General features: G+C 41.6%; 1 protein-coding gene across 4 annotated transcripts in view; it reads right to left on the bottom strand.

Annotated features, from left to right (window-relative positions):
* ZCCHC2 (zinc finger CCHC-type containing 2) overlaps nt 1-27,649 on the bottom strand; it is a 65,450-nt gene that overhangs the window by 5,413 nt on the left and 32,388 nt on the right. For 3 of the 4 annotated variants that reach the window (XM_053902805.1, XM_053902804.1, XM_053902803.1), the window contains 8 exons: nt 21,328-21,422; nt 18,847-18,930; nt 17,331-17,388; nt 14,902-15,037; nt 13,794-13,858; nt 13,328-13,422; nt 8,131-8,259; nt 766-2,256 (listed from right to left, as the gene is read on the bottom strand). In XM_053902805.1, coding sequence (XP_053758780.1) covers nt 766-2,256; nt 8,131-8,259; nt 13,328-13,422; nt 13,794-13,858; nt 14,902-15,037; nt 17,331-17,388; nt 18,847-18,930; nt 21,328-21,422 — 2,153 coding nt within the window. The remainder of the gene's footprint in view (nt 1-765; nt 2,257-8,130; nt 8,260-13,327; nt 13,423-13,793; nt 13,859-14,901; nt 15,038-17,330; nt 17,389-18,846; nt 18,931-21,327; nt 21,423-27,649) is intronic. The other variant, XM_053902806.1, reaches the window with a different exon arrangement.

Below are 27,649 nucleotides of genomic sequence, written 5' to 3'. Positions count from 1 at the left end.
AAATGCCAAATACACATTCGCACTTCAAGACTTCTTTTCTGGAGGAGACTTGGCAAAATTGACAAAAGCCAAATCCAAGTGAGAGAGAACAGTCTGACGTCTACGCTGAGTTTGTGATCTTACTCCCACTTATTTAAGAACATCTTTCTTGTTCCTGGTGGCGAGAACATTAAACGGAGTTCAAGCTAACTCCCTTGCTCCCAAACCAGTGCTTAAATATTTTGTTCCTTAAAATGCATTAAGCATCTTTTTTTAAGCATCTTCTGGGAAGGGAAGGGGCAGTGTGGCTGGGGGGGGGGGGGGGGGGGGGAGGAAGTGTGCATGGGGCCAGCCGGCTGTGCATACGTGTACCACACTATAACTAACAATCATACCTGTCGGGTGACTAGAATTACTTCCCACTTCCTATTTAAAACTTTTGCTTACTCTACAAAACAGGACTGTAGCTTTAAAAAAAAAAAAAAAAGTGCTGCGAACAAGAGATCTGCTATCATGTGACACAAATTCCCATTATATTCCTTCAAAAGTGCCTCAACGGTTCTTAGGCTCTCACTGGAAACTCAATTCCTCAACTCCCTCGCGCTGGGTGGCCCGGGTCTACGCTATGTTTTCCCATTTGCCTCTGAACGATCTGTCACTGAAAGCACACCATCCGTAAGTGAGCACACACCAGCTCCTTCTGCCACAACAGGCTCCCCGCGCTCAGTGAGGTGGGGAGAAGCGGGCACACTCAAAAACAAGTCCTCTGGGAGCTCTCATGATTACCTTGTTGACTGGCCTCCATGGACGACTGCTTGCACTCCTGTGCGTAGTGCCCGCTTACACCGCAGTTGTAACATGAAACGTTCCCGTTCTTCTTGGGCCCCGAACCGCTCGTGTTGGCGACTACGTTAGGTGCTGGATACACAGGGTAGAATCTCCCAAACCCCGCCATTTGTTGCATGCCGTAGTTGGCTTGGCTCCCCATGACCGGGTCGTGCACCAGGCCGTTCGCATACGGAGTCTGAGGCAGAAAAAAAGGAAGTTGGTTTCCATTGCTCTGATGTGCTTGGTTGAGGTAGCTGCCGTTGCAGATGGATGGCAGAGTAAAGAACGACGGGACTCGGTACATTGGTCCGGGCATCGGGTTGGGATAATAGTAACTGTTCAGCTGAAGGCTGCCGTTGGTCCCGCAGCTGCACCTTCGCCCGCAAGAACCGCAAGGACCCGAGCCCATCTGCTGCGGCGGCAATACTGTCCCGTTAGCGTTCGTGTTTCCCACAGCGCTGATGTAAGACGTGCTGTCGCTCTGTGCGGTGCTGTGTGTCAGGGCGGGGCTCGGGCTGGGGGCGGGGCCTGGGGTGTGGGTGGGAACCGCGGGAGGAACCGACTGGGCCTGACTGATGCCCGCACCCGCGGACTGGGCCGACGCCGCCGCCGTGCCGAGCACGCTGGAATTCTGGCTGGGCAGCACGCCGGCAGCAAGCGGGGAGCCCGGCAGGGTGTAGGAAGCTGGTGGCTGTGCGGCCGAAAGGCCGGCTGCTGGGAGAACTACCTTCACATTGGTAGGCTGAGGGACTGTCCCAGTGTTTCCCTCGATTTGAGGCACCATTTGATTGAGTCCTACCACCTGGGATGCAGATTTTGCGATGGGGTCCGTGGTAGCCACAGGAGATCCCGGAAAACTACCTGGGCTATGGACAGGGATAAAGGCAGTGTTTGGTGATCCGATGCTCAGACTCGCGGGTGGCTGCTGCGGGATGTTAACCGGGCAACTCTCGGAGGACCCCTGTGGCGGCGGCAACTTTAGCCTCTGAATTGTCAGGTGCAGAGCAGGGGCGCTGCTGTGCGGGAGGAACGCCGACGGAAGAGGTAAAGGGGAAGCCAGTAATTCGAGGTGTTTTTCGGATTCTCCGGTAGAAGCTGTTGGCCCCAGTATTCCAACAGGGGTAGAATTCGTGGACTCCCTTATTGCAGAAATTGCAACGGGACTGGGAACAAGCATCCCTATTGTCTTGCCGTCAGCGGATTTGGGTGGAGGGACGACAACGTCAGACTTCTGGGCACCATTGTGCATGACACAGTGTAAAGTTGGCATAAAAGAAATATGCTGATACTTGGGCGCATGTAGGGGGTCTCCTAGAAGGCCTCCGTTGTCGCTTCCTAACGAAGCAATCTGAACAGGTGGCTTGACACTGACGGTCTGGTTGACAGAACCACAGCCTGTAAACCTGGTTGTTGACGGATTCCCAGAATCCTCAGAATTGCTGTCTGTGTCTAAGGAAAACAAACACAAACAGCTGTCAAAGCGGAACTCCGATCTCTTGCTAGAAATAAACTTGAACTATGTATCTAAAATGAACTCTGAAGTTTGGAAGTGGAGGAAATGTGTCCCTCGGTTACCTGACAGCCAAGAAATTTTGGCTGTCTATGGACTTCGTTTAAGAGAATCGGGACAAGGCAAAACCATGGAGATAATAAAAAGACCAGTGGTTGCCAGGGGTGGGGAGTTGGGGGGAGAGATGAAGCACAGGGGATTTTTAGGGCAGTGAGAACGATCTGTAGGGTATCATAATGGTAAATGTAAGTCATTATACATTCGTCCAAAGCCACCGAAGGTGTAACAAGCAAGAATGAATCCTTAAGTAAACAATGGGCTTTGGGTGATAACAGTGCGTCAGTGGAGGTTCATCCTTGACAAAAGACGTATCACTTTAGTGAGTGGTGCTGATAACGGCGTAGGCTATTCATGTGGCAGAAGCATATGGGAAATCTCTGTACCTCCCTCTTTATTTTACTGTAAACCTGAAACCGCTCTAAAACAATTAAGTTTTTAATTAAAAAAAAAATCCATGGAGAGATCAGCAACAAAAAAGTTAACTGGAGGCTGAATGAAGCACAATACAAAGACTGAGATTTATTTGGTATCACCTGATTACTGAGAAAAGGACTGGATATTTTTTAACCTTCATCAATTTTAGGCAATTCGCTTAATTTATATTCTGTACTCCAAACCCAAGGTCTTCACAGATGTCTCCCGTACATGACACAATTTAAAGGAGCTCAATCACAAGATTGCATTTAACCCAAATATCTAGAGCAAGGGAATGGAAGACAATGGAATAAATGCTCTTACTCTTAAATATTTCAGCGGGGAAATAAAGCCACGGCTATAGTCATAAAACAAATGGTGTTAGAACACAAGAAGCAAGACAAATGTAAGAGTGCTGCCATTTCTCCAACGGCAGAACCAGTGAAGTGGCAAATACAAAATTATACTTCATACGGTGTTATTGCTGCAATCACTCTTATGCTTGTATACAGAAATAACTGCAATCTAAACTTCCCCTGGATTTCCTGACTTTTGGTATAAAAAGGGCAAAAGAGAAAGTCCAGTTCACAGCATGTAAACATCATAAACCCAGATACTGCAATAATATGTATGGAAACCATGCAATTAAATATTGTGCCTATTTCAATGTCTTTTTGCTCATAAATACAGGCAGAACTGGACAATGTACTTAAAATGTTTACATTTATTAAGGTAACAGTGGCTATAGTCAGCTGTTAAAAATTTTTGAAACAATACTAAAAACAAATCATTAACAGCAGTCTTTCTCAAGAAAGGTTAAACAGAACCTGCCTACTGACACAGAATGTCAACAGTTTATTAGCTCAATTACTAGAAAGAAGAAATTCAATTTATCAGTAAGTGGTTCTAGTAGAAACTTCCCTTAATAACTGAGGTGCTTCTTGCTAAACTTTTTTAAAAAAAGTATCCAAAAATTAATAACTTATCCAAGGCATTTTATCTGTAGCTGTACCATCAGAGGAATACACAGTAAAAGATAAACATTTCATGGACCCACGAACACATGGCCAACTAATCTTTGACAAAGCAGGAAAGAATATCCAATGGAATAAAGACAGTCTCTTCAGCAAATGGTGATGGGAAAATGGGATGGAGACATATAGAAGAATGAACCTGGACCATTTTCTTACACCATACACAAAAATAAACTCAAAATGGATAAAGACCTAAATGCAAGATAGGAAGCCATCAAAATCCTAGAGGAGAAAGCAGGCAAAAAAACCTCTCTGACCTCTGCTGTAGCAAATTCTTACTCAACATATCTCCAGAGGCAAGGGAAACAAAAGCAAAAATGAACTACTGGGACCTCATCAAGATAAAAAGCTTCTGCATAGTGAAGGAAACAATCAGCAAAACTAAAAGGCAACTGATGGAATGGGAGAAGATATTTACAAATGACATCTCAGATAAAGGGTTAGTATCCAAAATCTATGAGGAACTTATCAAACTCAACACCCAAGAAACAAATAATCCAGTGAAGAAATGGGCAAAAGACATGAATAGACACTTTTCCAAAGAAGACATCCAGATGGCAAACAGACACATGAAAAAATGTTCAACATCACTCACCATCAGGGAAATACAAATCAAAACCACAAGGAGGTACCACCTCACACCTGTCAGAATGGCTAAAATGAACTCAGGCAACAACAGATGTTGGCGAGGATGTGGAAGAAAAGGGTCTCTTTGGCACTGTTGGTGGTAATGCAAACTGATGCAGCTGCTCTGGAAAACAGTATGGAGGTTCCTCAACAAGTTAAAAATAGAACTACCCTACGACCCAGTAACCACACTACTAGGTATTTATCCAAAGGATGCAGGTGTGCTGTCTTGAAGGGGCACATGCACCCCAACGTTTGTAGCAGTGCTATCAACAACAGCCAAGTATGGAAAGAGCCCAGATGTCCATTGACAGATGAATGGATTAAGAAGATGTGGTGTGTGTATATATGTACATATGTATACACATACACACACACACACACACAATGGAGTATTACTCAGCAATCAAAAGAATGGAATCTTGCCATTTGCAACAATATGGATGGAACTAGAGTGTATTATGCTGAGTGAAATTAGCCAGAGAAAGACAAATATTGTAAGACTTCATTCCTATGTGGAATTTAAGATACAAAACAGATGAACATAAGGGAAGAGAAGCAAAAATATAAAGACAGGGAGGAGACAAAACAAGAGACTCTTAAATATAGAGAACTGAGGGCCCTGGAGGGGTTGTGGAGGGATGGGCTAAATGGGCAAGGGGCAATAAGGAGGACTCTTGTTGGGATGAGCACTGGATGTTATATGTAGGGGATGAATCAGTGGATTCTACTCCTGAAGTCATTATTGCACTATATGCTAACTAATTTGGGACGTAAATTTAAAAAAATAAATAAACATTTTTTTAAGTTTATCTATTTTTGCGAGAGAGAGAGAGAGAGAGAGAGAGAGAGAGAGAGAAAGAGAGCGTGCACACATGTGCACGCGTTAGCAGGGTAGGGGCAGAGTGAGGGAGACACAGAATCAGAAGCAGGCTCCAGGCTCTGAGCTGTCAGCACAGAGCCCGACGTGGGTCTCAAGTGGCAAGCTGTGAGATCATGACCTGAGCTGAAGCTGGACGCTCAACTGATTGAGCCACCCAGGTGCCCAAAAGGTAAACATTTAAGTCCAAAGAAGATACAATATTTTTCAGGTGGTCAACTAAATTTCCATTTGAATTGGGCTTTCTTTAAATCTTAAGTCATAGTAAATGGCCCCATGAGTTTAAATGATACCAAGCGGTTTTCTGAGCACTGTCAGGACTCATGTAGCAAATCAGGGATGGTCTCTCCCTTTTTTGCACTGGCTTTGAAAAGTATAAAAGTCTTGAAACAAAACCCCATAATGACCAACAGAACAACAAAGTCACATGCTTTTTAAAGCAACCTTTTTGTGTACTCAAAATTCTAAAAATGATTAGAGTTTTTTTATCACAGTGGACATCTCCCCCCCTGCGGCTTTTAGATATTCCAAATGATTCTTCATTTAGGGAAGGCTCATTTAGCCACTTGATAACTGATATCCTAAACTGATATCTGACGACACGAAAGGGAGGCTGCAAAGTAACCCAAGGTACAGATGCACTCCTCACAGTTCTCAGAGAGGCCAAATTGCACTACTGGCATAAGAACCCCAGGATTACTGGTACGTCCTCCAGAATTGCGCATGGCATGTGAAATGAAACACACCGAACGCTGGTCTATTCTGGAGAAGGCATAAAAATTCTCTCATTTAACCTTCATAATAGCTCTAGGCGGTTATTTCCTTTTTTTTTTTTTTTCTTTCACAAGAAAACTGCAGACCAGAAGTACACTGTTGCCTCAGATGAGCAGAACCGGGGTCTGTAGAGTCACTGCACACTATGTCTGATAGGACTTCACAACAGCTGCACAGTAAAGATCGGTTTTATTTGTACGTGATGCAGGAGCACTTAGGGCCATAGCTCCCAAAGACCTGACCGGACGCTCTGACACAGAAGCTCAGGTCTCAGAAAACTATGGTAGAAGGATCTCTACAGATCTTCAGGTGGCCCGAGAGAAATCATTTAATACCTCCTACTACCATGGGTACACCTTAGAACCAAAATGTTACCAAGCAGATGTCTTTACCATGTGTGAAGAATGACATCCCCATTCAACATACACATTTTTGAAATCTCATTTCCAGAACAGTAAGGTAAGGATCTCTGACACTCCACTCCTGCATAAAAGGAACAAGAATTCTAGCAAAAACTGTCAAAATCAACTTTTTTAGAACTCTGGAAATTAACTAAAGGCTTACAGCCATCTGAGGAGTGTTTATTCAAGAAAAACTACTGAATCTCTTAAGAAAAGTGAGCACTGTGGCCTTTTAGCTTGCCCTAATTCCAGCATACTTTCTCTAGCTCAGAAGTAGCCTTATAAAGGAATAGTTTTGCAACCACAGTAGCTATAAAAGCTAGCAGCCCAGCAGCCACCAGAAGAAACACGGGTGGGGCTATTTAAAGCCCCATCCCCCCAAAACTGTCAACGGCTGTCTAGCAGTTACAGGTCACTCTGTGTTAACAGCTGCTTACCCACAGGGCATTTGTCACAATCAATCAGCAGCAAATGTTTAACAACCTGGCTGCCTGAGGCAGCATTACCAGTTGGGACTAACAAGAGACTGACCAAAAACCTTAAAAGGAAAAACTGAAGAATGAGGTGTCCGCAGGGAGCTTTGAAAAGCTTGCACATATTCTTGAAAATCTAGAAGGCCATGTTTAATGGCTTAATGTCAGGGCTGTTTACATACAGCCATTAATGTCGAGGGCTGTATGTAAACCCAGGAAAGCACTGAGAAAGCACTACAGTCTCACTTTTGGCCGACTCTGATCTTCTATTTGAGGAAGAAGTGAAGACCTAAGACATACAGAAAACAAAGAGCAAGACGGCAGATGTGAATCCTCCGTTATCAGTAATTACAGTAAAATTAAAGGGATTAAACACTCCAATCAAATGGCAGAGATGGGCAGCATGGCTCAAAAGCCATAATCCAACTCTATGCTGTTGTATCCTAAGAGAGACACACTTTAGATTCAAAGACACAAACAGCCTTAAAGTGAAAGGACAGAAAGGGGCGCCTGGGTGGCTCAGTTGGTTAAGCGTCTGATTCTTGGGTTTCAGCTCAGGATCTCACAGTTCACGAGTTGGAGTCCCACGCTGGGCTCTGAGCCAATAGCGGGGAGCCTGCTTGGGATTTCTCTCTCCTTCTCAATAAATAAACAAACAAACAAACATAAAAAATTTTAAAACACACGTGAAAGGATGGAAAAAGTAGTGCCCTACAAACAATACCCAAACGAGAGCTGGAGTGGCTCTATTATTGTCAGATAAAATAGACTTTCGGCCAAAAACAGTCACTAGAGACAAAAAAAAAAAGAGTATTTTATAATGACAAAAGAATCAATCCACCAGAAGACAGGAAACTTATAAATATGTACCTCTAGCAACATACACATTTTCAATCTTTCTACACTAGTAAACTACTTTATTATGACTCTTTTCTTTCTACTTAATTTCATATGCAGTGAAATAAGCTTAAAAAAAATCAACACTGCTAGGAACTTCCAAGTCAGTGGTCATTAAGGCACCCTTTATACCAATTAAATTTAAAATTAATAATGACAGTTATAGGAGCATAAAATCACTTATGTTGGACAGATTTTAAGAGACAACACACATTTCCCTCCACCATCCCCATATCCCTTCCAAAGAGCAAACCTCTGTCTTTTTCTTCTTCGCTTTCAAAGCTTTCTCTTCCATCATGTCGTGGGCTAGAGGGAGAACTGTAACTCTCTGAAGAGGTTTCTCCACATGTGTCATGTCCAGATCCAATGTCCAAATTCACATCTAAAAATAACAATTCTATTCTTAAAAAATCATGTTAAGTGTATTAATTTCTGAATTGAACCATTAGAATCAGCTATAGCCGGGGCGCCTGGGTGGCTCCGTCGGTTAAGCGTCCAGCTTCGGCTCAGGTCATGAACTCACAGCTCGTTGAGTTCGAGCCCCGCGTCGGGCTCTGTGCTGACAGCTCGGAGCCTAGAGCCTGCTTGGGATTCTGTGTCTCCCTCTCTCTGCCCCTCCCCCACTCATGCTCTGTCTCTGTGTCTCTCTCAAAAATAAACATTAAAAACAAGAAAAAAAAAAAAGAATTAGTTATAGCTGTAAAAAGTTTTTTCTTTTAGTTTTTCTATAATCACCTAAAAAGCTGGGCCTTGAGGTAAAAATTCATTATTACAACACAATTTTAATTGAAAATAATTGAATAACAAGTATATTCTTAAGACAAAGGCACAGGGACAAGTCAATCTTACTGACTTTAAAAAAATCAGAGTTAAAGTTCATCATAGGGTCTGCTCAGTAGGTGCACGCTGAGCCATTTTCTGAGTCTAGACATTTTAACTCCTCAGAGCTTGTCGGAAAATTCATTCTTTATCAGAACTCAGGAAGAGAACTGACTGCCGGAATGTTTATTTGGTCGAATCACTATGCCTGAGTATTTGAAACAGAGGAAGATGCTCCGCATCTAGTAGACTGATTAGTCCCCCGAGTTCCGCCCAGAAGCCAGCACGGGGTGGGGCAGGGGCTGTGGTGCAGATCTGCCCCGACCAATCAGCTGTTTCTGTTCGGGCCCAGAGAAAAGATTACTGGTACACCTCGTACCGGACACTCCCGCACTGGCCCAAACTTAGGTCACTGTTCTAGTCATTCCTGTAAACCCAGCTGAGCCAGCAGAGATTCTGCCTCGCAGCAAGCACCCAACACACGTTTAGGACAGAAATCCCCACAGAAGGAATTCTGGAGAGATTTCAGGACTATAGATGAGTGAACCACTTCTTCGGCAACCTGGCAGAATCAATAAAAGGTAATCACTTGGACAAAATAGGTGTTAGAAAAAAGAGATGGTTTGTGTAATACGCAAATTAGTTGACTAATCTGTGTCTTTTAAAGGCATTAAATTATAAGGAGGTTAGTACTGTTAAAGATGACCCACCACTCAAATGGTAAGTCAATATTAAAGAATAAAGTCATCAAGAATGCAGATGATGCGGAATCCCTTTGGGTAATAAAATGCCAAACTGCCAAGGGAAAACTGCACAAGATCTCATGAGGCTGTAAGAAAAGTGGCAGAGGAGCGACTTGGACAAGAACTAATTTTACAGAAAAGTCATCTGGAGTACACTCACACACGGTAATAGGTTCTGACTTTCCAGGCACAACATGACTAAGGAAAGGGACGCAAGCGAACGCCAACGGCACCTGAGGACAATCTAATGTGCCACGGTGGCCAAAAAGCCTGGCATTAACTGGACTACTAAAAATGAAACCTCTCAAACTGTGGCATACGTGCAAACTGCGCATGTAAGTATTTCAACCAGCATAATGAACAAAATGAACAATTCAGTGAAGAGAATCAAAGATTCAATGACCATCTCAAGCCAGAAATGATGGGCTGACAGGGAGCCCCTGGGGGGAGGGTGAGCGGAGATCTATCTGCTCACTACAACTCAGACAGTGAAACTACAGTGGAGTTGTTGAAACTTCAAAGAGCTAAGTTTCAGACCAGGTTTAAAAAAAAAAAGCAGCTATTTCTCAAAATCACAGTTTACAGGATGATTTACTCTCGATTATATTAGCCAGTAAATATTCTCATCACCAAACTGCCAATATAATAATTTGCAGTTTTCAAAGAACTAAATACATAAATCTAAATCTATACTAAACAGAATTTTCTTTTTGATCACCTAGAAGGTGCAGAGTCTTTGGAATTTTTATCATCAGAAATCATTATTATGTGACCCTATAGAGTCAGAGTGTGGAAGGGGAGCATGAAACAATTATGCCAAAGGATGTTTCATGCACCGTCCTTTTCTTTTTCTAAGTTTATTTATTTTGAGAGAAAGAGAAACAGAGCACATGAGCAGGGAAGGGGCAGACAGAGAGGGAGAGGGTGAATCTCAAGCAGGCTCTGCGCTGTCAGCACAGAGCCCGGCGTGGGGCTCAAACTCATGAACCACAAGATCGTGACCTGAGCTGAAGTCAAGAGCCGGACACTTAACTGACTGAGCCACCCAGGCGCCCCCCCCACACTCTCCTTTTAAATAGAAGCATAAACCTTTTTGTTTATTATCACGTCTCAAAGAGTAAAAGGTTGTGCGTGTTATTAAGAAGACGAAAAGCAAAACCTTACAATATTAAACACTATTCTAACAATACAAATCCTGGTTATTAGTATTTATGAACAAAGAGAGGTTGGGTAGACTTAAGAACCATTTAGATACATGAGATGACAGAAACACAGTGGGTTATTATAGGAAGCTGGAGACTCTGAAGTCACTGAAATCTGTCATAAGAATTACTGAGAGGTCAACCATCTCACTGCCCCCAAACTTCTTGGTGCCACAATCAGCAACAGATGAATGGGGTGGAAGAAACACAGGCGATGCAGTGGGAAAAAGTTCTTAATGCAGATGAAGTAAAGCACACATCCTTTTAGCGGAGAGTCTTAAAGCTTGAGGTTTTAAAAACAAACACAATGCAAAGAAAACAGATGACAAATAGCAAGCACTGCCACCGTTTTTCGGGGACACAACATGAAGGGAGGCAGTGAGGGACTTTTGGTCCCTTCTGTGTTTTTAGAATTTTCAACAATACAAATGTCTTATTACTCAAAATAGAAGTTAAATTTTAAAGTTAAAACTAAGACCCGGACAACCTACCAATCAGAAGGATCTGACATTTTTTTTTTATTTTTTGTAATGTTTTATTTATTTTTGAGACAGGGAGAGACAGAGCATGAACAGGGGAGGGTCAGAGAGAGGGAGACACAGAATCTGAAACAGGCTCCAGGCTCTGAGCTATCAGCACAGAGCCCGACGTGGGGCTCGAACTCACGGACCGCGAGATCATGACTTGAACCGAAGTCGGCCGCTTAACCGACTGAGCCACCCAGGCGCCCCGGATCTGACATTTTTAACTCCAATACACTATCTACTACTTTATGACATGTAGGATTTGTTCCACAAAGAAACAAAACCTTAAATATATCTTACGTTTACTGAATGCTTAAAGGTAATTCCTTCTTTATAACCTAATATTTCCAAAGGAAATTAATCAACAGAGGTTTTTGTTGTTGTTGTTGTTGTTGTTTTAAATTGGAGTCAGCAAACATCTGAGTTACATCTGGTATCAATGCAAAGCTGTACAAAGTATATTTTATTTATAGTCACACTTCATGACAAAGAATAAGGTTTATCTTAATAAGAAATCCTGAGGTTGTATTTTCAGAGTACTGGAAAATAAAGAGAAAAAGGAATTGGAGTTTGGGATGCTATTTATAAGCTCTTAATAACCTACAAGTGTATGTTTTCTTCTAACTTAGAATAGGGAAAAGAACTAAATTATTGAACACCTATGTGCTCAGCACTAGTTAAGTGCTTTTCAGATGTTGCCATATTTAATCCTTACAATCCAGGGCGGGAGGTTATTAGTCCTGTCTCTGAAATGAGAGAAAGTAGGCTGCAGAGAGGCCACACATTTATGAAACTGGAGGACAAGACTCAAACCCACATTTGTCTAAGATCAAAGTCCACAGAACTTCTCTGCAAGTATGAGGCTAAAGAGGAGAGAAGACTTGTGGCTTCTTCAGTGAGCAATAGTTCCCAAATCACACGAGGGACGAGAGACAGAGCGATCTTCTGAGGGTGGGATACGTTTGACAGAAATTTCAACTGGGGAATGATCCGATTTAGGATGTGACCTAGGAGATAAATATGCGGGCAGTGCAGGAAGTGAGCTGGAAGGAGGAAGAACAGAGACAGGGAGATCTGCCACAAGTAATTTTCAACCATCCGCCGACAGAGACCTTTTGCCATTCTTATTTTAGCTTTTTTCCTCCTCCTTTTAGCTGCCACCACCACCACAGGAAACCTCAGAGATAGTTAAGTGTTACAATATACTCATAAACGACGTGTTTTTTCCCCCATGTCATTTTTTCCCCAAGGACAGTTCAGTTAGTTAATTCAGTAAGTTGGCCAGCTGATTTTAGAGGAAAAATGTAACCGTATTTCCTGTATCAATATTCAATCTCTGTGAATAAGCACCTGGTTTAAAAACACACTCCATTAAAAAATATATATATTCTGGTTATTTATGTTGTATCATCACAATTGAATGTACTAATACTTGCACAGAATTTAAATTAAAAAAAAATCCTTAATTTGTGAAATCAGTCCAATCAACAAATGTGGGAGGTACACACATGAACAAAACATACTCCTAGGGGTCTAGGGCCTTTTATTCTCTTTTGTCTTTGCTATTAATGGTACACGTAACACAGAAAAGTTATTAATGAACCAGCAGAAAGGACACTTCTCAAATGAATACAAAACCTGAAAATGAAGAAGACTTAAAAGCAGGTAAATGGAAACTATACAAATCTAGTACAATAAAAATCTGAGTGTCTGCATTCCCCTAGAACTCCGTAAAAGCCCACAGAGGACAGTCATTAAAACATGAAAACGTCAACAAGATTCTAAAAACGACTTTACACAAGGACAGGGACAGGCTTCCATGAGGGCTGAAAGGATCCCCCAGCTGCTCGGACCTGTGCTCTGGAGCAGGGACAGGCTCGAGAAGTGGACAAGTGAGGAGCCCGTGGCCTGCGGAGGAAGGAAACGGTGGGGAAGCACAACTGTGGCAAAGGAAAGGTTCGCCTCTATGGCTGCTTCCGACTTCCTAAATCAGTTCCATTAATACTTCAGAATGGTTTAATTCAGAAACTGCTATTCCCGTCCGTGCAAGGTTAACAGTATAATTTCAGGATCTGACACCACAGCTCAACAGCTACTAAAACAGGTATCATGCCAAATACATGTAGGTGATGGGTATTTGAAAGAAAAACAAACTTTCTTACCTTTCACAGAACCACCATGGGCATGCTGGGAAGTTGAGAGTCTGATACCATTTATTCTACTATTCAATCTGTTGTCAGTTTTCTTAATTTTCTCCCTAAACCCAAAATATACATGTTACTGACATTTTTTTAATAAGGCTCTCTAGAGAACACAATAGATAGTATTACTAAAATTCTGTTTTTTATAGTAACAAAATTTTTAGTAAGGTATAATCTAAATGCAAGATTCGCCCTTTAGAGTACAGTTCGGAGAGTTTTGCCCCTCCAAACTGAATATATTTTGACAATAGCTTTATTTTGATCATCTGCATTTGCTGACTATTTTGAATTAAAAAAATCAGGCCTAGAAATAAAAATGTAATGAAAATACTATTTATTCTATATAAACAAAACATGCCCATAGTCAAAGCCTACATGTTGCCTTTCTTACCAATTCCTATTACTGGAAACATTAAATTGAACCTACTTTTCTATTTGTGGCTTTCCTTTCTTCTTATTTATTGAAGATAAGCTTCGTTTTTCAGTTGAATGCTAATGGAAAGAATAAAAAGAAATCAGACTAAAACTAACCCACACTCATGTAGATATCCTTCTATTCTCCTATCAAACATTAAAATGACACATTCCCAGTTATATATTGTGAACAAATTCTGATTTCTAGCCTATTTCTTGAAGATACCTACCTGAACCACTAAAATTTGCACATTCTCTGATACTCAATATTAATCTAAGAAAAATACCTATTTTTGAATTTTCTTTTCAAATGGCCCCGTATTCTTTCTTCTGAGCACAAAATAAAACATACAAGTAACTGGCATTTGCTTACACGTTCAGTGTTCTTCTGAAGTACAACACAGTTTTATCGACTTTAAGAAGAAAAGGTATAGGTGCTGAAGTAGAGAGAGTAAAGGTATAACTGAATAGACTCTGAAAACAGGCCATTAAGTATGACTAAGGTAACATACAACTTCTCAAAACATTTCGTTTGTAAAACCACATTCCAGTAAAGGTTAACATTGGAGCTGAGTGCTGACCAGAAATAAACATCAGTTAACAAATATATTTTCTGAAAAGAAGGTGGCTCTCTCCATAGCCTCACCAGTAAGCCTTCCCCTGCATCTACGGTGCCTGCGAGCATTCTGCGCTCTGATTACACCAACTCTGGAGAAAGCAAATATTTCGTAATTACATTCCTAAATTACAATGTAATTTCCTAATTACATTACATTACATCCAACTTCTCATGAGGGACGGTCAGGCTCAAAATTCACAACACCAACAGCAAGATAGTGACTGAAATGTGAATAATTCTTCCAAAAGCAAAAAATCTGGCAGAACCATTTGATGTATCCCTAGTTAGAATAAACATTATAAGATTCGCATTAAAATGTACTCCTTTTCTGGGCAATAAAGGCAATCTCAAGATATTTTTTCAGGTGTCAGAAGAGTTTAGACCATATATTCCAATTAAGTTGAAAGTCTAACAGCTATACTATCTGACATAATAATATTTAAGAGAACTCAACTCTTGTAGAGCAGCAATGCATGGAGACAAGAACAAAACCCTCCAATACCTGGTCAGCTAAGGCCACACAGTGCTCCGGGTGCTGAACGGCGGGGCAGCTCTGCTTTCTCCAATCCACAATTCCGTTCTGTTCAGAATATTGCGCGGTGAGCCCATCCAACGGAGAACAACTTGTACCAATGGTGCTATCAGAAGAAGTTTGTAAGGTGTGAAAATCTGTCCTCAGTACTCAAACCTATACTGTCTCATATAATGAAGAAGCTATAGTAACCCTTTGTTCAGTGTATGTACGTGTGTGTATGTTTTTTAAAGAATGCCTAGTGATATCTCTAAGAAAAAAAAGGATACTATGAGAATAAATTATCACACAGCTATCTTATCTAATAAATAACACCTGTCTCTAAGGAAATTAGTAACAAGTGCAAGTTGTCTTCAGACACTACATATGGTCACCTTGTGCCACTCACAGCTGGAGTGCGACCCCGATCTTGAGAGGATAGCTAAGTACTGTGTATATCTAAGGCATGTCAAAGGACAGGGCAATGTGACTGAAAAACACAAGAAACAGACATTGGAAACAGACTCCAAGAGAATCCAGAGACAGAAGTTACTGGACATGGCCTTTAAAATAACAGTGTTTAATAGGTGACTACAAGAAGATGGGAAATTTGGGGAACGTCCCGAGAAATACAAACAAGAACCACACTTAAATTCTGGAACTGTAAAAGAAACTGAAATTAAGAACTCAATGGATAGTGGGGTGCCTGGGTGGCTCAGTCGGTTGGGCGTCCGACTTCAGCTCAGGTCATGATTTCATGGTTCTTGAGTTCGAGCCCCGCATCAGGCTCTGTGCTGACAGCTCAGAGCCTGGAGCCTGCTTCCGATTCTGTGTCTCCCTCTCTCTCTGACCCTCCCCTGCTTACGCTCTGTCTCTCAAAAAGGAATAAACATTAAAAAAAAAAATTAAAGAACTCAATGGATAGAAGCAGACACACAAAGTCAGTAAGGAGGAACTTTGGCCAGAAGAAACTAGACTGAAGCTGGAGAAGAAGAAAATACAGAGAACACAGAAAAACTTAGGAGACACACAGGGCCTGGTGGAAAGTCTAACACACGAAGTACCCCAGGTCTCAGAAGAGAAAACAAGAGAATCAGGTGGAAGCAGTATCTGAAAAGGTAGTGGCCTGGTCTTCTCTAAAATCAAAAGGTATCAGGCTTCAGGCTTAAGAAGTGAAATTCATTCAAAGACAGCCACAAACAGTATCTTAGAAAAGTGCTCAAAACCAGATGAGACAATCTTAAAAAGCAATCAGGCTGTGAAAAGCACATCCACTTCCAAAGAGCAACAAGGCTGAAACAATGAATGCCAGCTGTCTTTGTTAGTTCTCCCCAGAAGGAGAATCTGGGGTGGCATGGTTGATAGGGGAGGCGAGCTCAGGAAGCAAAACAAAAAGTGTGCAGAATGAAAGAGGAAAAGAGGAAAAACCAACTTGTAAGGGTCCATTACTGAGGCTGCCAACATAACAACAGAGGCTCAAACCAGCTGGGACCTCCCAGAATTATCTATCCAAAGGACAGGAAGCTGCAGCCCCCCCATCAGTTGAGTGCTGACCCCCTGGGCAAATTAACTTGCATTTCTGGACTATGCTGGTCTGAGTGCCAACCAGGTCCCCAGAATCAGCCAGGGCCCCGAGGCAGAAGGTGGAAAGTCTTACAGCTTGGGTGGGACAGGGGAAACTTGCAGAGGGTCCTAGAGCCGGGCTGAGGCTATCGTGCGAGGGACCAAAGGCATTAAACAGGAAGACAGTAAAAACTTGACTTTCAAAGCACTTGCAGAAAGTCACTGCCAACCTAGAATCCTACATCCAGGAAAAGTGCAGGCAAAATAAACATTTTTTTTTCCCCAGGTAAAAACAAAGTAAATGCATCAATGGCAGACAGAGCTACAGGAACTACTGCAGTCCTTCAGCAGGAAGGAAACAATCATGGACGGACGCTAAGACACATGGGAAAGAATGAAGGCAGTGGAACGGCAGAATCCAAGTGACAGGTGAAGGTAGGTTTCACAAGACCTAAACTACAGGGAGAATAACGTACAGGACAACCACAATTTGTAAGGTGGGAGGGGTAAGTGAAATAACAGCGAATAAAGGTCCTCACAGGGGAAGTGCTGCAAGCACCATTAGTACCAGACCTTAGAGAGTCCAAGATGTAGAATACAATCTCATGACCCCTCGTTACCACTAGAAGAATCGAAAACATTACCTAACTCTCAAAGTTAACAGAACGGAAAAACAGAATAAAACCGCCTTACAGCAAGAAAGGAAAGAAAAGGAGGATGACACAGAAAAGGCTGGACAAATAACAAGCAAACAGTAAAACAGCAGACTTCTAGGCAAACGTCTCAGTGATTAAAGTAAATGTGACACAGTGAATTCCAAACGTACAAAGACATTGTTTTAGGAATTAGATACGTACTTCACAAGGGGACTCTTGCCGGTGTGTTTCTTGTGGATTATGGTGTGCTGTAACACATCTACGGTAGAGGAAGAAACAATTATTATACCAAATGTTGCTGCCAAAAATCCAAGGGGATAACGCAACTAATTTATGTGACGGTGACAGGATCACCAGACCATGCAGAACGCTTCTAAGCACTTTTCACAGAAAACTCTTTAAAGGGGCAACTTTTCAAAAACCGGCTACAGTACTACTGTAATGTAAACGATTTTCTTAACATTTTCTTTTGTCTCGCTTACTTTATTATAATACAGTGTCATGATACATCTAAAATACAAACTATGTGTTAACTGTTTACATTTTTGGTAAGGCTTCTGATCAAACAGCAGGCTAGTATAGTTACATTTTGGGGGAGTCAGAAGTTATACATGGATTTTCGACCGCAAGAGGGGCAGCGCCCCTTACCGCTCTGTTGTTCAAGGGTCAACTATGTTTGCCTCTTTTCATTAAGAAACAAAATGTATCACAGAAACATCCGAAGGCCTTTCTCCATTCCACTTGACTTCCTCCCTCTACAGAGATAAACTAGCTGAAGTATTCTACGGCGTGTTTTTATTAAGATTTACCGCACCCGGGTGATACCCAGGTATTTGCTATTACACACAAGGCTGCTGTGAGGACTTCAGTCTCCATCCCCTGAACACACGGACAATTTTCACAGCAGCAGAAGTGCTGGGCGGTGGCATGAAATTAATTACTTCCGACCTCACTACACAGTGTCAAATTTCTGTCCAAATGAGTTGTACCAATTTATGTTCCCATCCGCAGCGGATCAGAGCTCCCATTACTTCATACTCCTGGTAATGTCAGACTTGAAAATGTTTTACCAATTCGGGGAGCATGAAATGATATCTCGTTGTTTTTACAGTGTGCATTTTTCAGACTACTCGTGAGGCTAAACACTGCCTAATTGCCATTCACATTTCCTCTTCCATGAATTAACTATCTTTATCTTTTGTCCTTACTGTCAATTAGACTGATGCTCTGAGTTTTTGGACGAATATTTCTATTGTCTGGATATAGTCTTTCTTCAACTGTGAATAGCCTGTAAATATCTTCTAACTGCCTGTTTTTTGGTTACAAGTTCAGTTCTATTTTAGAAAAAAGATCTCCACCACGGTCACGTTCTGCTTTGTCAAGAAAGCCTTCTTGTCCCAGGTTATTAACGTCTAAAAGTTCAGTTTTACATTTTATATACTACATTAAGTTTATATGTACTTATCTTTTGTTACTTACTTGAAATTTTTGTGCATGATGTAAGTAGGGATCTAATTATATAATATTTTTTCAACTGGAAAGCCAGCCAACATCATTTATTGAATAGTCTATTTTTTCCTCACTTATTTATAATGCCACCTGTCACATTCCAAGTTTCCATATGTCTGTTTCTTGGCTCCTTAATCTGTTCTAATGGTCTGCCTATCCTTGTGCCTATATCAGGCAAAATGACTTATTCCAGTGAATCCACACTTACCTTCTTCTTGACTTGAAGCTTCTGAGCTGTCTTCCTTTAAGTGTTCTAATATTTTAGAAGTCTTCAGAGAGGACTGTAAGTTATCTGCAGGAAGTATTCAGTACCAATTAACTTTTTAGGAAAAAGGTAATGAAGAAAACACACAGAAGGATTCCTTCTGTCCCAAGAAGAGGAGAGTGGTCAGTGGTAAAGACAACATTTCTACTAGTCAGGACCTTTACAACACCAAGGTGACACAGCACAGAACACTGGACTGGGAGCGGGGACCCTGAATCAGGGAGCCTGCTCTCCCCATGAAAACCACAGGTCTGGAGCAAGGGGCTTCACCTCCGCCAGCCCCAGGGGCTCACGCGCAATAGGAGGGGATGCACTAGATTAGTGCTTCTCAGACATCGGTGGTGTGGGAAGGCTTTGCAAATTTCTAATGTGTTGTGAAGCATTCCTTTTATAAAATATAAGCAGGTGTGGCAATGTCCAACTGCTATAAAGCCTCTCAAGTGTCCGCCGTGAGTTTCTATTCTATTACAGAGCAGGGGCCCACGGGGCACATTCTGAAAGCCCCGGACTAGTCCTCAGGTAAGGTGCAGACTGGTGGGGTTCCAGAGCGCGATATGCTGAAGTCATCTAGGAGTTAACATTTGTTTTCTCAAGTGTCAGGACACAGACTAAGTACTACTGTCTACCCCTGGGGACAAAAGGTAGAGCTGTCATTTTTTTCAAAAAAGTGCAAATGAACTTTGACAACAGTGTGTTCCCTGGTGAAACAATGTGGACATCCTGACCACATTTTCCACACTCCCAAAACATGTGCTTTAATACATTTTAATTTTGCAACAATTTGAGGTCTTCCAATGTACTACTCCCTTTAGCACCATGCATGTAATTTAAATACTGTAAAGCTCTCGTGATGAGTTTTCTCTTATTTATATATGCGCTACTCACTTGGGCCAGTTTTCCTGGGTCGCCTGTTAAAATCGGAATTAAAAGTTTAACTTTGTGTTTTCGGCATGTGTTAAACAAACGCTATTTATAGATATTCCTTAAAAAGTACTTCCACTCGGTTCAAGCAGAAGAAAGCACTGACTGTTAGATCTATACAGCTCCAGGGTGATTAGGATTCTCCTTAAAAAACAACCAGCTACTGTCACTGTTCAGACAGAAATTTAACCGTGGAGTCACTCATCTCGTCTCATCAACTAGTCATCAAGAATCTCCCACCCTCACCCCCCCCCCACACACACACAAGAGAGAGAGAGAGAGAAACTTTAAAGGTTAACCCGTTATCATATCCAATCATATTACTTTTTCTAAATTCTCTTTATTCCACCTCAAAATGAGCAAATATGCATTTTCTTTCCTCTTTAGGTACAAGAAAATAGGACTTTGTAGATAGCAGAAGGAAAGGTTAAAAAAATAAACAGCCACTTGCCATAATGGCTGTGCTTTAAGTTAGCACATTCTCCTAAAGCCCACATCAATGTTCCTGGCAAAATATTTGTTTAAAAAGGCAGTTGAGATAGATGTGCATAGAAGCACACATAAGGCTGACTGTGAGGAAGGATGAAACATGAGGGCAAAAGCAACTTACAGGAACAGAAGGAAAAAAATGGGGGAAATCTTCAGGAGGTAATATTTCAGTTGGGTCTTAAAACAGGTGTGATTTTAACAGGCTGTGCCAAAAGGAAGGACATTTAAAAGTTCAGGTGCAGAATGAGCCAAGACACTGGGACAGGAAATGGCAGGTATACTGAGTAGATGCCAAGCCTTCAAGCAGCCAGAGCCTGAGAGACTAGCAATGAGGCACAAGGAGGCTCACGGCAGGGCTTGAATTTCAAACCAAACTTTTAAGGTTTTGAAGAGGGGATTAACCAACTGATCCCTGAGGTAATCCTGGAGTAGGTTAAAGTCAAGTGAGAAACCAGAACTGGAGACATGAGTGAGGAGGCTTTGTGCAAGGTGTGCATGGAAGAAAGGCTTAACAGCCCACAACGGACTGGTAAGGAGGGGCAGAAAGGAAGGCACCCCCTGTCCGGCGTGGCTTGGCCTGTACATGACTGAATGTGAAGAGGAAAAGTGGAAAGAGTAACGCCCGGTTTCCAGCCAGGGAGGCTGCGGAGGTCACTATGGGAACACGGGAACACGGGACCCGGGAGGAAAGGCAGATTCTAAGAGGTGACACCCCCTGTGCCCGGCAGGGCAGCACCTCCGCAGCCTGTACACCAGGTGTGACAAGGCCCTGGAGGACCCAGTATGTCCACGAGATGGAGACAGCTGGCCTTTCCCTTGCAATCAGTCTGTTTTGTGACTTTAGCTTTGACACGCTATTTTCTGTAAAACTGCAGCGTCTATTTCACTGAAAACTACACGTTTCTTAATCGTAGGCCGCTATTCCTCAACTGCCAGCCCCATACAAGGCAGCACAGTGAAACAGGAACGCTAAGCAAGAACACATCCGATTTCTAGAGAGGAGAAGACGCTTACTGAGGCTGTGCAGAGGGTCTGGTGATATGGACTGAAAGAAGCTGTGCACTTTCTGACTCTGTAGAAAAGCTTGGGATGAAGTTGAAAATAGCTGCCTGCACATAAAAGAAAAGAGAGGTGTTAATTTCACGTAATATAAACCCACAAGAGTCTCAGTTTAGACTGTAAGGCAAATTTATGTGGCAGTTTAATTCAGGCATTATAAGTATATCGGGGGCGCTTGGGTAGCTCACTCGGTTAAGCGTCCGACTCTTGGTTTTGGCTCAGGTTATGATCTCACGGTTCGTGAGTTCGAGCCCCAAGTGCTCTAAGCTGACAGTGCAGGGCCTGCTTGGGATTCTCTCTCCCCCTCTCTGCCCCTCCCCTGCTTGCACGTGTGCATGCGCTCTCTCAAAATAAACAAACAAAAAATACTTTTTTCTGAGGAAAAGAATATTATTTTCTAATGTATTTCCCATAGGAAGAAGTGAATAAAAGTTAAACTTATTTGCAAAAATCTGGTAAATGGGCTTCTTTTTAATTTTCTATAATCTAGTGGCCTGGTTTCACTTCTGGCAATAAAAAAAAAAAAGTTACTTCAGCCTTTTGTCCAAGTGGTCCAATAGCTATCTTTCTGCCAGATAAGAACTGCAATTCCTTTACTCTTCTTCACAGGCGTTCCTTTTCATCACACGGCTGGCTGTACATGGAGGAGCCTTCCCACACTCTGAACCTAAGAGCTGGGGTGCTAGGAGTCCTGGAAACTATGGAACGCAGTGTCTGGTCAAACAAGTATTACTACATCCCAAGGCCTGACTAGCTGATGATTCACTCCACTGTGTATCCTTCCCATGATTCTACGCTGTTATCTTTGAAAATCAGCTTTCCTCACCTTTTACTAGTGTAATTAAAAGATTCAAACTCAAGTCTTCTCTCCGAAAGGGACCTTGCAATAAGGGGTATAGTTACATCACAGAAACTAATGGAAAGTTTCCTCAAGGATCTGGATACCAGCTCCACCACATAAAAGCTGATCTACTCTAAATAAGTTACTTAGCCTTCGAACGTCATTTTCCTCAGAGGGAATGCTACTAGTTCATCAAGGTTATGACACTCACGCAGCACACAAAGCCGTCACCCTACTCAACGTACAAATCCACTTCCATTACTTTTGAACACTTTAAATACTCATTTAAAATTCTTAAATTTCTCCCCAAGGTTCCTGACCTGTCATTCAGATTGTCAAGTCATTAAATACCTTATCAAGAGATGACCCTTACAGACCAAAGTCACCTTGTACATTAGGCAAAACTGCTTCTTGGTATGCAGATGTGGAAATAAATATTCAATAGGAAGACAAACGAGAAATGAAGAGATGGAAGACAAACGAAGTGAGGAGCTGATCTAAATCCCCAGCTCTGCACATATTACTTGAGACTGGGGACCAAGACCCGAGGGCAGTGGTAGAACCTATGACCCATTTACTTTCACAAACCAAATGGTCCAAAGACAGACAGACACACCTTTAATTCAAGACTTGAGTCCCGAGAGACAGCTTGGACACCGACTACCAGTCCAAAAATCAACCGCATGTCTGCTGTGGGAACACGGTGCTGTACATTTAAGCCAAACCGGAGAGAAAGGCACAGGCTTGAAGTCAGAATACAGACTGAAGTCAAGGTTCAGCAACGCATAACCACAAGACAGCAATTACACCTATGTTTGTTTCCAAATCTAACTGGCTAGAAGCTAACATATTAAATTAGAAAAACAAGATTATATACGGACACGACAAATTACCCAATCCCAGTGTACATTTCAGTGGCATGTTTTCATTTTCCTAACATACAGTGTAGCTGGAATGGTATTTATGCAGTGTCCTGTGCCAACCCAATCTCTACTTCTCTTATAAACTCATTTCCTATTTCTCACTTACAATCCCCCCTTCCTTTATCATCGCTACCTTTCTTAAATCACAGGAATAATAATCATCCTAATCTAAAATTCACAAATTCACAAACTGAGAATGAGGTGCCCTGACAGCCTATCAATAATGCTGTTGAGACCACAAGCTAGCCACAGAAATCAAAACATTTTTAAGGGAAATATTAGACAATAAGCCATTTTTAAAAATAAAATTTTTGAAGAGGAAAATCTTTCCAAGCAGGATATAAAACTCTGAAACCATTAGAGAAAAGATTGATAAATCTGACTATCTAAAAAAAATTAAACTGTCTACACGGTCAAGAAGTAGCAACAAACGGGTCCTTTAACAAATAACTCTTACAAATCAGCAAGACCAATAAAAAGTGGGGAGGACTGAAAAAACCATTCACAAGAAAGTGCACATACGGACTAAATACAGACTCAACTACAGACTAAAATGAGAAAGTCTTCCTCTCTGAGACTAGCAAAGATGAGAGATTGAGAGTGTATGTCTGCTGTGTGGTTGTAGAGATACAAACATAAGGAAGGCTTCTGGGGTGTACAACGTTGCTACCTCCTTAGAATTGAGAAACATCACTTATTAAAAAATGTATAACTTATGACCAACTTCAATTCTAGAAATTTCTCTTACAGATAAATGTATCAAATGTGTTAAGAAACATATGTGGACATTCCCTGTAATACTGGTTGTAGCAGTTTAAAAATATTCAGACTCCAAATGGCCATAAAACATAATGATTAGTTATGATACAACTAAAAATGGATTATGTAGCAAATAAAAAGGCAGCAGTCTTTTTACATGTACTAATGTGTACATGTATGTATATTTAATGAAAAGATTAAGTGGCAGAAAAGTCTGTATAGGATAATTCAATTTGCACAGTGTAGGAAATATACACAAATACATAAAATCAAAGTTATGTACGTGCACAGAAAATTTCTGAAAAGTTATGTAAGATTTTTAATGAAGGTTATTTCTAGTGACCAAATTTGGAGAAAGGGCAATTTGAGACTTTTGGCATCACACCTTCCTTTACATTCTACACGAACAGCTTCAATAGCACCTTTATAAAGGACTTACACACACACACACACACACGCCTCTGTGATTATCACTGAGGAGAACCCTAAAAGCTGTAATAAGGAGTCAAACATACACTTCTTAATTGTCATCTTGGCCACGAGCCAAATTTCTAAAAGTGGCTCCTTCGTAGTTTTTCTCCTCTGAAAATCTCCACCTTATAGAAAAGTTGCAAATATGGTAAAACATCTATTTCTGAACCATAAATAACTCCTCTCTGACACCCCAACACCCGGCAAGACATTAGCATTTCCTTCAAAGACATCCCTACTGCAATCATATCAGGACACTAACACTGAAAAGTTAATACCTAATCCTCAGACCCCATTTAAGTTCTGCCAGCTAATTCCTAAGTGTCCTTTTCACCACAAAGGCCCAGCTGCCACCACAGCTCATCATGGTGTTAAGAGGTCAGGCCCTGTAGTTTGTGGAATGGTCCCGATGTGGGTCTGTCTGATGTTTCCTCACAGCAGGAATGTAACAGGGCTAGGCTGTGTTCTTTTGCTACAGCCTACTGTGTGCTAATTCTGACTGACCCCCTCACTCATCAAGTTCAAGTTAGGGATTAAAGTGGTATCTGTCAGGTTTCTCCACTCTAAAGCCACTCTTCCTCCCTTTATGAATAATAAGCATTATTTTGTGGGAAAGGACTTTGATACTGTAAATATCCTCAAATGTTCAATCTATTCATTTATTATTTACATTAACACGGACTCATGGTTTCCTATTTTATTCAATATTACTGTTTTATTTATTTAGATGTTCGATTTGCTCCAGATCTGACCACTAGGAGCCCCTTCAAACTGGCTTCTGTGTCCTTTTGACCAAACCACTTAATTCTTTGAGCACTTCCTTGCTTTTGGGTACAAGAGGCTCATCTTGTACTTTTCCTGCCCTGGCCCGGCAATCGGCTTTTTCTCCAAGGAGCCCTAGTTGTGCTCCCTGGTGGAGAATGGTATCGTAAGTCAAGCTCGGGACACCAGGTATTCCCATTGCTACAGGCTACGGCTGCTTCCAGACCCTTTCTTTCTTTCCTTTCTTCTTTTTATATGTTTATTTATTTACTGTGAGAGGAGCACAAAGGAGTCATGAGTTGGGGAGGGGCAGAGATAGGAAGAGAGAGAAAACCAAGCAGGCTCCACACTGTCGGCACAGAGACCGACGTGGGTGGGGCTTGAACCTACAAACAGGGAGATCATGACCTGAGCCAGATGCTTAACTGTCGAGCCACCCAGGTGCCCCCAGAACCCTTTCAATAAACTGAGCCAGGGAATATATGTGTACACACACAACCGTATTTCTGTATCTTCCTATGTATACCCCAAATCATGATACACCCAATATCTTTAATTCCAATCAGACACTCCAGGGTTCATTCTAGTTTTCTTCTTCTCTATAGTGTAACTCCCTTCTCCAACAGAGAGACACTTGGTCCTCACTATTCTTAACATACTAATTAGGTCAACTCCCCGTGGTAATGCTTTCCCACTGTTGCCCTACCCACCTCCCGTGTACGTGCCCTCCTGACGCCAGCAGAGCCCGAATGCCCTGCCAGCCGCCTCTCAGGTGCACGCCCTCTGACACACTGTGCCAGCCTCCCAGCACCATCCCCATGACTGAATGACTCCTCCTTCCACTTGGGGTCCCTTTGCTAGTCCATTAGGGCACACCCCCTAAAACCACTGCTGCTGACTGCCTTGCTCTGTTCCACTGAGTGGCTTTATGACTTTCTTGTTCAGGAGGGGCGGGGGGAAAAGAGGACAGGAACTGATGATCACTCTTTAAAAGTCAAGTCCTACAAAGAACCTAGACACTCATATTCCTGAGACTTGAACCATAGTTTAGCATAGCTCCCAGAGCACACATGCATTAAGTTTTAAAGTAACAGATTAAGCTGAATAATAAATACCTGAGAACGTGGGAGAGTATTTCAGAAATAGTACCGGGGGAGGAAAACCAGATCTATCAGCTACGAACAAACTATAAAATTCTAATAATTAAAAAGTGATCCTGGAACAAGAATGAGATTGTCGCAAGGAAAAATCCATGAACAGGTTACATACCTAAGAATGAAGGAAATCAGTAATATAGGAAAGAATCAATTCACTGTTTGGAAAGAAAAATAGATTTAGATCCTGACTTCACTTGGTTTAACAATATAAATCCAAACTGATGAAAGGAACAATAAGAGAAACTATCACATACACAAAAAGTACACTGATCGTGTTTCAAAAGATGGATAGCCTCAAGCTTTTTTAAATAAGTGAATATATGTGGCCCAAACTCAAAGGTTACCAAGTGACCAGCCAGTCTCATTCCTATTGCCAGAGCCCCTCTTCTTCCCTAAACGCAAGCCTCTCTGCTATTTTATTGCTTATTTTTCAGAGATAATCTTTGCACACAAACATGTACATATCCTTTAAAACGGCGACATTCTACTAGCTGTTCTCACCTTGCTCTTGCTCTCCATTGTTCTTTTTCAATAAGGCCACACGGTATTCCAGTGAATGAATGTCCCATGAGTTAACCAAGTCTCCATCAACATCTAGCTGTTTCTAGTCTTTTGTAGTCAAATATTACAACAGTAAACATCCTGAAACACTCATCTTTGCATACAGTGGGAATATACTTGTACGATACATTACAAGAAGTGGAAGTCGTCAAAAGTTATCTGCACTTAAGTTGTGATTTCGCCAAACGGCTTTCCATAGAAATTTTACCAGTTTATGTAACTGGCCAAGAGTACCTACCAAACTTTTGGATCTTTGCATATTCAACAGGTTGAACAGAAACTCACGTAAGGTGAAAAACCTGTACGCTGAAAACTGTAAGACACTGAGACGACACAAATAAATGGGAAGATAGATAGTCCATGCTTACTGATTAGAAGAATATTGTTAAAAGGTCTATACTTCCCAAAGCAATCTACAGATTCAATGTAATCCTATATCCAATAGTATTTTTCATAGAACTAAAACAAATCCCACTAAAACACATGGAACCAACAAAAACCCCAAACAGCCTAGGCAAACTTGAGAAAGATGAATAAAGCTAGAAGTATCACAATCCCAGATTTCAAACTACATCACAAAGCTCCAGTAATCAAAACAGTATGGTAACACAGATGCACAGTTCAATGGAACAGAATACAGAACCCATAAATAAACTCACACTTTTAAGGGCAATTAATTTATGACAAGGGACACAAGAACACACAACAGGAAAAAGACAGTCTCTTCAATAAATGGTACTGGGAAACTGCACAGCTTTGTGCAAAAGAATGAAACTGTACCATTTTCTTAAGCCATACACAAA

Source organism: Panthera pardus, unplaced genomic scaffold (assembly GCF_024362965.1).
Source record: "Panthera pardus isolate Hobbes unplaced genomic scaffold, ASM2436296v1 HiC_scaffold_15, whole genome shotgun sequence".
Lineage (NCBI taxonomy): Eukaryota > Metazoa > Chordata > Mammalia > Carnivora > Felidae > Panthera > Panthera pardus.
This window is presented reverse-complemented; position numbering and strand designations above follow the sequence as displayed.